The 12,727-nt window shown below is 36.0% G+C and overlaps 1 protein-coding gene across 4 annotated transcripts in view; it reads right to left on the bottom strand.

Moving 5' to 3' along the window:
• Positions 1-615: 615 nt before the first annotated feature.
• TTC13 (tetratricopeptide repeat domain 13) overlaps positions 616-12,727 on the bottom strand; it is a 43,573-nt gene continuing 31,461 nt past the window's right edge. For 2 of the 4 annotated variants that reach the window (XM_070733925.1, XM_070733927.1), the window contains 9 exons: positions 11,969-12,061; positions 9,786-9,869; positions 9,199-9,283; positions 6,609-6,715; positions 5,074-5,209; positions 3,739-3,818; positions 2,990-3,068; positions 2,087-2,166; positions 616-764 (listed from right to left, as the gene is read on the bottom strand). In XM_070733925.1, coding sequence (XP_070590026.1) covers positions 653-764; positions 2,087-2,166; positions 2,990-3,068; positions 3,739-3,818; positions 5,074-5,209; positions 6,609-6,715; positions 9,199-9,283; positions 9,786-9,869; positions 11,969-12,061 — 856 coding nt within the window. In that variant the 3' untranslated portion in view covers positions 616-652. Of the gene's footprint in view, positions 765-2,086; positions 2,167-2,989; positions 3,069-3,738; positions 3,819-5,073; positions 5,210-6,608; positions 6,719-9,198; positions 9,284-9,785; positions 9,870-11,968; positions 12,062-12,727 lie in introns of all 4 variants that reach the window. The other 2 variants (XM_070733924.1, XM_070733926.1) reach the window with 1 other exon arrangement.

Below are 12,727 nucleotides of genomic sequence, written 5' to 3'. Positions count from 1 at the left end.
AGTCTTGTCAATTTGTAGCTGGAAAACACAGACATGGTCACGTGATTTCCAATTTAGCAATCTCTTTACTTAGCCACAAAATTGTCAATCTCGAGTCCTGCTAAACAAGGAATACCTGGATATACTTCACATATTTTCATAACTATCTTTTGTAATCTTGATGCAAAACCAAAAGAGCAGATATTAAATTTGTAGAAGGGTACATTTCCTGAAATGGATGGATTCCGAGTAGCAATATTCATAATCAACATTTTCTGAAAGCAAGTATAGTATCTGCAATTATTTCAAATATTCTTTTTTCAATTATTTGTATCATACATCCATCAATATTCAGAAGCCCTAAAGGGACAGAATATGATATTATACAATTTGGTTCATATTGATTTAAATGGGCTTAATTCCATAGAGTATCTTTTTAAGTACATCACCGGTTAAGAAACAGAGGCAGAGTTATATTTAGAATAAATGAAATTGTCTTCTCTCCAATAGATTGTTATTGAAACGACTTCTATTGTCTACTGCATTATAAAGATATAAATCTTTGGTTTCTATAAAAATAGTATCAGAAATCAAATTATTTCATGCTGATATGAGAAAAATAAATCATACAAAGGAGGAAGTCAGTGTTCTTTATTCAGATGTTACATAGCAACTAAAACCTTTTAAGGCAATGTGATGAATCCGCTCTTAATACTTCCATCATCGTTCGTAAAGTCGGAAATGATTCTGATACCAGTGGAAGGCTCTTGTAGGAAGGTGAAATGCTGAAAATGTAAATTGCCAAGATTAATAGATCATATACCTATCTAAAACAAAATTAACAAAATTGCATTATGTTTACATTTTAAAAATATAAATATTTATGTTTACATAAATGTTTAATATTTAGTTTAATATCGCCCTAGAGTTCAAGGCTGATATTCAACAATACATGTTCAAGAGACTAAATTATTACAATTAATCAGAGTATTGTAATAGTGAATTCTAGCCAAAATGGTTCTAATCTAGAAAATCATAAATCTGATAACATTTTTTTCTATTAATATTTTCATGTATGTACAGTGATCCCCCGGTTATTGCGTCCCCGACCATTGCGAACAGGGTAATTTGCGATTTTTGAACCCGGAAGTCAAAACACCATCTGCGCATGTGTGCCCTTTTTTCTATGGGCACGCATGCGTGGATGGCGCCGGGCAGATCAGCTGCTGGGCGGCTTCCCTGGGTCTTCCCCCTCTTGCTGGCGGGAGGGCGAAGCCCCCCCAGCACCCGCTCGCCCGCCCTTCGCCCTTCGCCCGGGAAGTTCGCCAGGAGTCAGCGGAGAACGGCGCGCCAGTTTTAAAACGATCGGAGCTTTCCAATGAGTCCCGAAGACAAACGTCAAACTTCCGCGTTTGTCTTCGGGACTCATTGGAAAGCCGCGCGGGTGTTTTAAAACGTCGCCGCCGACATGGGGGGCTTGCTAGCACCCCCCCAAACCCGGGTTGGGGTTCGGGGGGGTGCTAGCGAGCCCCCAATGTCGGCGGCGACATTTTAAAACACCCGCGCCGCCCCCAATCTTCGGCTCCTCGCTAGCGCTGCGGAAGTTAAAAACACCATCTGCACATGCGCAGATGGTGTTTTTACTTCCGCAGCGCTACTTCGCGAAAACCCGCTCGTTGCGGGGGGTCCTGGAACGGAACCCTCGCAACGAGCGGGGGATCACTGTATATGTGTACTGTGTGGGTATGCGGATATAAGGGTGGGTGTATGTATATGTGTATTTCACATTACAGTATAACAGAATTCTGTTGTTTATCCCAATAATTTCAGTCAATCCAAAATTTTATTTATATTCGGTATTGAATTATAGTAAGAGCTATTGTTATATGTGATTATTTTAAAAATGACTATATTGTGTTTATCATGACATGCACAAAGTTAAGCAGAATACTGCTTAATATGGGCAAAACAAAGTGATGATCATGCTTAGAAAAATCAAACCCCAAAGTGAGTGAAGATGAAATATTTGGTAGAAAATGAAGGTCGTCTTCTTTTCTTTCTCTTAGAACACACTCATGTACACTATAAATCAGTATTAGTATTTTACCTTTTCAAATTCAACCAGTCTTTTGCTACTTTACTAAAGGCTTCTGAACTAGAGGCAATCATGGCTTCAAAATCCACCAACTGGAAAACATTAAAAATGAGTTTAAAGATAAAAATATTTTAAAATAATTTCCAGATGTACCAGAACCTACCCACATATTCAGAGTCATGCAAAAGCCATAGCCATATGATTTGGAGGACCAGCAGAGTAGCACTGGACGTGCAATTGCAATGCAACATTGAAAATCTAAAGTTGCACAAAACAATTCAGAGGAAAATATATTTTAAATTTAAATTCAAAATCCACGATTATAAATAGTATTTAAATGTATTTACATTTTAATTTGGTCTACTTATATAACTTCTGTTAAAAGGCCCATCTGACAGATTATCATATAACTCAGTGCTATATATTAGAAACAGCACATTGTAGACAAAATCCCAGAGAACAATAAATAAAAAAAATACAACTGCATTGATTTTTGATAGCTTTCAGTGCTCTCTTAAGGAAAGAATTAAGAAGGTTAGAACAAGTTTACAATTCTCTTACTTCTACTAAAAGCTGACTCCCTAAATACAGGGCATGACAGTGAAAAGTTGCAAATGTAAATGGATCAGATTTAAGGCCCAAGGAGAAACACGTTTCCTTGGAAGTAAATTCCACTTATTATCCTACAAATATTAAACTATGATTTCATTTAATGATTTTGTTACAACTCCTTTCATTTTTCTTAGGACTATTTCTAATACAGTACTGAAGAGGCAACCTTTGCAATATTAAAGGTATCTTCAAGCAGGATTCCGGATCCTTAAGGAGCATTTTGGACACAGGAGTAAGATACAGAAACAGTACATATTTGACCAAGAGTTATTCTTATCTACCGGTAAATTATACAGAGCATACCTTTCCTTTAGGAATTTTTCCTGACACCTCCTGTCCACTTGCCATCAATGCTCCCATGATGATTGAATAAGCCACTATACTAAAACAACAGCAACAACAGTGTTGTTAGTATATAGCATGAAAAACCAGCAAGCTGGCAATGCAGAAAAATAACAGATTTCCCAGCATCGCACACTTATTCTACAGCTTCTCACAAATATGAAAAGTAAGAGAAACAAAAATGGAGAAAACAATAGAGTAAAAATAAGCTGCTTTCTCTCTGTAACACTCAACAGATAGAACAAAAAGAGACACAGCCATTTTTTCTACAGCTCATTTTCTAGCTGTTAGACTCTCTCTAACAAACCCCATTAATTGCAGATTGCTAGAATTTGACAGAGTAACCATCACTAATTCAAGTCTCAATTATTTAAGGAGTCGGGTAGGGGATTCTTTTACAATACTGTTTTCTTTAAATTATTACATTAGCCATTCAGCAGGCTCTAGTTATTATGGACAAGTAAACATATATCCAACTATAAGATTACAGCCTACATCAAATTTTAATCTTTCCAAAATATTAGAAATTATTCTTTTATATTTTTTATTTTTATAATCTTGCAGACAATAAGAATTGAAATAAAATTAAGTAACAGCATTTGTACTTATTTAAAAATTGATTGGACAGAGAATAATATAAAACCATAAATATTTATGTTATTAATAAGATGAGCTTGCTTTAAATATTGTATAAAAAGATAGTTACTTACGTGGAACCTCTGGAAAGGGGCATTAAGTTACAGAAGTAGTATAAAACAGACAAGATTAGATTGCATATGACATCTGTCTCCTAAATAAAATAAAATAAATTTAATAATTTAATTACATTTATATTCCGCCCATCTTGTTAATATCAGCAACACAATAATCTCCCCCCCCCCCCCCCCCAAAAAAAAAGATGAAGATGAAAATAGGTTTAGAACCACAAATCACAATCTGGGTGACCATCTATGGTCCATTTGGGGTCCAGTTTTAAAGATATTTATGGAAGGTAATTGGAGGTTGGAAATTTCTGCCCATCTTGCCTATTACTCTATTCCAATCCCCTAAAAGTGAACCACAAAAGGTTTTACCAAAGGACACTTTTGGATGATTAGTTCTTAGAAATACCTTTCACTTTCATTCTTCCACTGGAATTCTAGGGGGGGACGGGGACCAGAAAAATTGTCTTGCTCTCCTTCCTGTGACTGTTTTTACATAACACGATTTCCGTATACTCTCCGAAGGAATGGGAAACTGAACTGAACCCCTAAACCCTAAAAGATTGTCTTCCAAATCTACTTGAACATTTCCTATATACAGTAGTACCTCGTGATACAAACCCCTCGTCTTACAAACTTTTCGAGATACGAACCTGGTGTTCGGGATTTTTGTGCCTCTTCTTACAAACTTTTTTCGCCTTACGAACTCACCACCATGAACGCTGAACCCAGAAGTTCGGCAAAAGTTCGGGTTCAGGTTTGGGAGGCCGTCAAGAAGCGCCGCCGCCCGGCTGTCACCTTTGTAGAAGAGCCATGGAGCTGTCGGCCGGTTGGGAGGCTCAAATGGAGGTGGGGAATCCCAATAGGGAATTCCATGGGTGGAGCTTTGACGTCACGAAGACGTCGTTTCTGGACGGCTGAAACGTGGACTCCAGGAAGGACGTGTTTGTGACGTCAAAGCTCCGCCCATGGAATTCCCTATTGGGATTCCCCACCTCCGTTTGAGCCTCCCGACCGGCCGACAGCTCCGCGCCTCTTCTGCAAAGGTGACAGCCGGGCGGTGGCGCTTCTCAGCGGCCTCCCGAACCTGAACTTTTGCCGAACTTTTTGGGTTTGGCGTTCAGGAGAACGCCAAGAAGCGCCCGGCTGTTTCAAAAGGTGACAACTGGGCCATTTTTGCTATTTTTTTCTCTTGCACGCATTAATCCATTTTACATTCCTATGGGAAACATTGTTTCATCTTACAAACTTTTCACCTTACAAACCTCCTCCTGGAACCAATTAAGTTCATAAGACAAGGTATCACTGTATAAGTTTTTTAAATAATCAATTAAAAGACATTACCCTAGGTTCTGCAGACAAAAGATGTGTTTTTCCTTTCATTGTTAAATCTTTATAAAGAGCATCTATTTCTGTATGATAAAGTTGTGTTCTTGCTTCTGTTGTCTGTGTCTCAACCGAAAACAGAAGGTTACCAATCCTGCAAGGTATGTGAGAGAGAGTGCTTAAAAAACCCCCCACCACTTCAAACATGTTCAAATAAACATAAAAATGTCAACATTACCAAGCAATGATATATGACTTTGCTGAATTCTTCTAATTTTCCAAAATATCTTTAAATAATTATCCCTAAACCTTGCAACTTAGAGAAGAAAGAAAAAGAATAGCAACAAATTTTTGTGGATCCATGATTTGTGATGGGTGTAATTCAGACATGAAAACGGAATATCAGTTTTGAACGTTAGGCTGTCCCATGAGATATCATCATGTTCATGAGCTTATATTTAAAAAATGCTCACATTTTATGTTCTTTATTAATAATAATAAAAAAGTTTCAGATTTCAGAAACATGTAAAAAAACAGCTTCTGTAATTTACTATATACATTTACTACTATATTATTATGCAAATTACTATAAAGTAATTTACTTTGCAAAAGCAAAATCTGCATCATTTTATTTTATTTTTTGTTTTAAAAAATAACAGTAAAAGCAATGCAATAAAAGAAAAAAGGAAGGTAAGAAAAAAAAGTGAGCAAATAGTAAGGAAATAAATCTAGCACTTATTTTAAAGAAATCTAATTTTATTTGTTTATTGTATTTATATTTTTAAACCATCCAACACCTAAAGAGTTAATAGATTACAAACCAGAAATGTACCAGAATAAAACTAAATTCTAGTTTGTTTTTCTTTCTGGTCATGATAGAAAAGGAAATAAATGAAATGGTGGAAATGCATCAATCACATACTTTGTATAGGATTGTGCACTAATTTCTGAAGGATGATTTTGTGTCTTATTTAATTATTTAGCATATGGCATGTCATACATGGAATAGCAATATATATTAACATTTCACCTAGATTAGAAAAAAAACCAATATAATATAAATGTTAAAAAGATCTATGTTCAAATATCAAAGACCCACCTAACTATTGAAGCCCAGCATCATTTAGATTTTTTAAAAAATCAGATATTGGATTGATACATATCCTCAGCTTATAACCGGTCAAATGCTAACTGATATGCATCAATATAACTACACTGCTATATACACCAATGAACATACACTGGGTAATACAAAAAGACTCTACGGGTTCCAGTGCACTTGTTGAATAGGAACGTTAAAAACAACCATAGATTCAGTCTACATAATTCTCATACAAAAATGAGAAACTAAATGTGCGACTTGGATAAAATGCTAAACGGTACCTGACTATAAAGCAATTAAAGTTCAGAAAATCCAGCTTTGCAGATAAACGATAATATATTTTAGTGACTTTGAAACCTCTCTGATCTCTGAAACCCAGACTTCAATTGACTGATAAGCTAATTAAAATAAAGTTCTGTGTGGCATAACATAAAAGAAAGACATAACTTACCTGTTTCCTGTTAAAGTAATAGTAAATCCATCATATTCCTTTCCTGGATTTTTGAGACTTGGGACTTTGGTGTGGATAGTAAAACCATCTCTTGTTTTACTATTAAGCTGCTTTAAAGAATGTCAAAAGAAACAGACTGAAATGTTCTTATACTACATAATGTAAATTACAACAATCTCAAAAGGATTTATTTCCCTAGCTGGAGCTACAGTGAGGAAAAAAAGTATTTAGTCAAACACCAATTGTGCAAGTTCTCCCACTTAAAAAGATGAGATAATTGACATCATAGCTAGAACTCAACTATCAGAGACAATATGAAAAAACACATCCAGAAAATCACATTGTCTGATTTTTAATGAATTTATTTGCAAATTGTGGTGGGAAAATAAGTATTTGGCCACCTACAAATTTTTTGGGTCTCATAGATTGTAACTTCTTTAAGAGGCTCCTGTGTCCTTCACTCATTACCTGTAGTAATGGCACCTGTTTGAACTTGTTATCAGTATAAAAGTCACCTGTCCACAATCTCAAACAGTCACACTCCAAACTCCACTATGGTGAAGCCCAAAGAGCTGTCGAAGGACAGCAGAAACAAAACTGTAGCCCTGCACCAGACTGGGAAGACTGAATCTGCAATAGGCAAGCAACTTGGTGTGAAGAAATCAACTGTGGGAGCAATAATTAGAAAATGGAAGACATACAAGACCACTGATAATCTCCCTGATCTGGAGCTCCACACACCTCACTCCATGGGGTCAAAATGATCACAAGAAAGGTGAGGAAAAATCTCAGAACCACACAGGGGAACCTAGTGAATGACCTGCAGAGAGCTGGGACCAACGTAACAAAGGCTACCAAAGGCTACTCAAGTAACACACTACGCCGCCAGGGACTCAAGATTCTGCAGTCCCAGACTTGTCCCCCTGCTTAAGCCAGTATATGTCCGGACCAGTCTGAAGTTTGCTAGAGAGCATTTGGATAATCCAGAACAGTATTGGAACAATGTCATGTGGTCAGTTGATACCAAAGTAGAACTGTTTGGTAGAAACACAACTCATCATGTTTAGAGGAGAAAGGATGCCGAGTTGCATCCAAAGAACACCATAATAAATGGGGCCATGTATTGTGAGATTTTGAGTGCAAATCTCCTTCCATCAGCAAGGGCACTGAAGATGAAACATGGCTGGGTCTTTCAGCATGACAATGATCCCAAGCATACCACTAGGGCAACGAAGGAATGGCTTCGTAAGAAGCATTTCAAGGTCCTGGAGTGGCCTAGCCAATCTCCAGATCTCAACCCTATAGAAAACCTTTGGAGGGAGTTGAAAGTCCATGTTGCCCAGCGACAGGCCCAAAACATCACTGTTCTTGAGGTGATCTGCATGATAAAATAGGCCAACATACCAGCAACAATGTCTGCCAATCTTGTGAGGACTTACAGAAAATGTTTGACCTCTGTCATTGCCAACAAAGGATATATAACAAAGTATTGAGATGAACTTTTGTTATTGACCAAATACTTAAAAGAGCAGAGAATTTCCTATGTTAGGACTAGACTCACCCTAGACAAGATATAGTTAATGGCAGTAAACCTCTTTTAAAGACACTCTGCAAGTAATTTCTAGCGAGAGAAATTGCTACCTAACAAGAAGAGGTAAAGAGAAAATAAAATAAATGATTCCACTCAGTTTTGATTTCAACTCTATTTTCTGGCCCTTCCATCACATGTATAAATAATACATCATAAGTTCAAACAGCTGAGTAAAGAGTCGTCGTTTAGATATAGATGTGTTTATTTATTAATCAAATTTGCTTATAGATTTCCTCCTATCTGACTGTTCCCCTGTAATCTGTTTTTTTAAGTGATTTCTTTCTTCAAAGAAAATAACTCTTATTTTTTTTTAATCACAATGTATTTGTTAAACAGCTTTATTTGTAATATACAGTAATCACATTTCTTATTGATTACAAAGCTCAAATTTTTAGATGCATGGACTTCAATTCCCAGAATTCCCTAGCCAGGGAGCTGAAATCCATTCATCTGAAAGTTGGACTCTATAGTAAATGAGAAATATGATAACTACTGTATATTACATCTGAAATTGCTGGGATTGAGAAACGCTGGTATAAAGCCAAAAAATACCAGTCAAAGGAAATAACAATAATGTACAAGTTAAAACAGATGACAAATATTAAGTCATGGTGCTAAGAATTGTGACATCCAATTTAAATGAATTCTAGAAGACACAGGAAAAGAATGGCTTGGCAATAATATCTATGTGCTTCCAATTTTATTTTCAATATAATCCTAAATATATATGGCAATACACAACTCTCCATAACATGATTTGAAAAATCTCACCTCAAAATTTGGCTTTTTATATCATAATACTTTGTAGGAAGAGGAGATTCATGCATCTTCTTTCTCTTGGCCATAATGACACAAACCAAATGCAAAACACAGCCAATATGAGATAATATAACCATTTAATTATAACATAATGGGCAAGTTTTAATATTTAATTTCTACAGTTATGTTTGAATGATCTAATTTCTAATATTAATAAAAATAGTTTAAAGAGAAAAATACCTTCATAATTGGAAGAAGATCTTCTACCTTATGTACCTGCTCCAATGCTTCTTGAACTTCCAATAATTCTTTGTGGTTATTAGCACTAAAATAGATTTTAGTACAAATTTCAGTTGAATAAGATTTTAGCAATTTCAATTAAACATTTCATCATTAGATTCTATTTACAGTTATCTTGCATGGAAACAGGATACATCATAAAATATTTCTCAGATTATCTGATTTTTATTACTAAACCTATTTTCATATTTGAATTCCTTAATTTTTCTATCTATTTTCCCATATACTTTCTTTAGCTGATCTTTTTCTTTTGGCCAACCTAAGAATATTTTTCTCATTTTCTGCTCTGTTTTTTTATCTCTCTCTTTCTACTCTATTGTCTAAAATTCACTGAATCTTGATATTTGCACACATGCTCTTGCAACTAAATCTTTGATCTCTAACAGTTTGGTTTATGTCATTTTATTCAGATGATAAATATATAGCCAGAATACATGCATTCATATATACACATACAGGGCATCTAGTCTTGAAAGGCTTTATAAATAACAAGAATTACTATAAAATTACAAGAAAAAAAATTGTACCTATGATAAACAAGGATCCTGTCTTTGATAAAATGAAGTATCTTGTCAAAATATTCTGTGTATCTCATGTTAATAAACTGGCCCCTGTAGATACAAATATTTTTTAAATGTATATTAAAGATAGATTAATTATTCATACATGAATAATTAAGGACATGCACAATTTTTATACATGACACTGGATTATGAACTGTGCTCTCAAGATGGGTTCCCCCCAATACCTACTTGCTATGAAATCTGCAGTATATGAAAAATAAAATATTCTGAGCATTACAAAACTCACTTTTAATTTATTTTTAATCATCATTGTATTGTATTTGAATCAAGGTTGAACAGTAATATGGTAAGAGAAAATTATGATCAATTATATTATAAATTATCAAATTCATAAAATGAATGAATGCAAATTTATTATTCATGTATATTAAATTTGTAATATAAATGCAAGTTATACATACTCATTAACAATATTTAATTCACAAGAGAAGTCTCTTTTGCAATGAGCTTTTCTCGTAGGTAATATATTTCAATAATGTAGTGTTTAAATTCTAAACAGTGTGAGAACAACATTAAACTATTTAATCTCTGAAAAGTTTTCAAGTTATCTTGCAAGAATCGGTCCTAATAAAATCCCTTTGGATAGCAGTTCAACCAAGATGCTTTACAGATGACTGAAAGATTAAACCCCTCACCCCCAACAACCCTCATAAGGCATTTATGTATGTACTCATGTATGTGTGAATGAATGTATGTATTTTCTGAATGGTTAAGCTATCCCATTCCAGATGCACAGTTTTATAAATTAAAATATTGTACAAAATAATCACAGCAATTAAAAAAAAGCAAACATACAGGAAGCAAAAAACCTTCTGTCCATATACAGTGGTACCTCTTCTTACAAATTTAATTCATTCCATGACCAGGTTCGTAAGTAGAAAAGTTTGTAAGAAGCAATTTTCCCCATAGGAATCAATATAAAAGCAAATAATGTGTGCAACCCAATCCCAAAAGTCATTCCTTTTGCCTTGCACTGCTGGGAATCCCTGCCTCTGGACTTCCATTGCCAGCCGAAGTACCCATTCTTGAGTTGCTGGGATTTCCCTGAGCCTCCCCTCGCTGGGATTCAAAGCAGCGCCAGCAAAAATGAAGGGATTCCCAGCGAGGGGAGGCTCAGGGAAATCCCAGCAACGCAAGAGCGGGCACTTCAGTTGGCAATGGAAGTCTGGAGGAGGAGATTCCCAGCGAGGGGAGGCTCAGGGAAATCCCAGTGCTTCGGCTGGCAACAGAAGTCCGGAGATGGGGCATCCCAATGGCAGCAGCTCGGGTTCGTAAGGTGAAAATAATTCGGAAGAAGAGGCAAAAAAATCTTAAATACCGGGTTCGTATCTCGAAAAGTTCGTTAGTAGAGGCGTTCGTAAGAAGAGGTACCACTGTACTTTATAACTGACGGCGTGAGTGACCTTGCACCCTCTCTCCATTGAAAGGTAGCGCCCCTCTGCTCAAAATCAAAGAGAAGAGGTATTCAAGTGTCAGGGTGGCTGAACATCATAGCCATTCAAAAGGTATCTTTCATAAAACCAGATTAAACTTGTAAACTATCAAGATAGAAACATTTTAGGTTACCCTAAAAATAAATTACGTTTGGACCGGCCATAGGCAATATTTCCACAGAGTCACGGGATGCCAGATGAAGGCATCCCATGACTCTTTCTTTGTACTAGATAGATTACAATTACAGGATGCAAAAATTGTTTGTTCTCCTTCAAATAAGCAAGGCTAGTGAAAGCAAACACAGCTCATTCCAAGAAAAGCAAAAAGTTTCCCAGCCTATATATATCAGTCCTGCAATTGACCATAATGTGGCCTGTATTTAAGTTTAATTGGATTTGTATGCCGTCCCTCTCCTGTACCTCTTTTGGAATGGTCCAGCATGGAATCTTGTTTTGTTTTTGAGGAGAGTTCGGGACATACAATGATGAAATTATTCTTAGATGGTGAGTAATTTTTCAGCTCTTTGCGCATGCGCAGAAGTAAAACCGTCCCTCTGAGCATGCGCAAAAGTGAAATTGTGCATGAGAATGCACGCATGCACGTATGAAACGTCATGATGCGCATCGGTAGGAAAATAGAAAAGGAACCCACCCCTGATCTGAAGTAAACAAAATTTCACTGAAACATCATACCTGATAAGATTGATGTGATTATTAAAACCTCTGCTAAGGCTTTGAGCTGGTATTTGGTCTAACCATAGCACTGGCTGGTCTGGATCAGCTATCCTGCAAAGACAATCCCATTAAAGATTAATTAGTTATATCAAGTCACATCCAATTTGACATTTTTATTGCTTCTTTCCAACTGCAATATTGAGCCTAGCTTCTAGAATAGGATGCCTGAGATTAAATTAAGAGAGCTAAATTATAGTTTAAGCCATTATAGAGTTAATCAACAGCTGATCATGACTGTTTGGGGACATAAAGCAACCTATCTATAAATCATGAACACAACCCAAATGTCCTTATCTAGCTCCTCTCCATTGTCCCTCAATGGTTTCTTTTAATGGGGATTTACCTTGACTTCCTCCCACCACTAATAAATATATAAATAAAGCTGTGTGCGTGTGTGAATAGAACTGGGAACTAATAAATCCTAAAATGCCAACATGCTCAGCAAAGAAAAACACCAGCTGAGGCAGAATTCAATCGGTTCAATTGAATGCATTCATAAGCATAAATTTGTTATACTGCTAGCAGTATTATCCTATAAGAATAAACTTGCTGGAGCCAACAGTAGTTTATTTTAGTACAAATTAAGTGTTCTGTAGTGGCAACCAGTTACTTCTGGGAAGCTCAGAATTATGAAGGCATTACTTCTCTATCTCAGTGTTTCCCAACCTTGGCAACTTGAAGATATTTGGACTTCAACTCCCAGAATTCCCCCAGCCA

The sequence above is a fragment of the Erythrolamprus reginae genome, chromosome 1, assembly GCF_031021105.1.
Source record: "Erythrolamprus reginae isolate rEryReg1 chromosome 1, rEryReg1.hap1, whole genome shotgun sequence".
Taxonomy (NCBI): Eukaryota; Metazoa; Chordata; class Lepidosauria; order Squamata; family Dipsadidae; genus Erythrolamprus; species Erythrolamprus reginae.
This window is presented reverse-complemented; position numbering and strand designations above follow the sequence as displayed.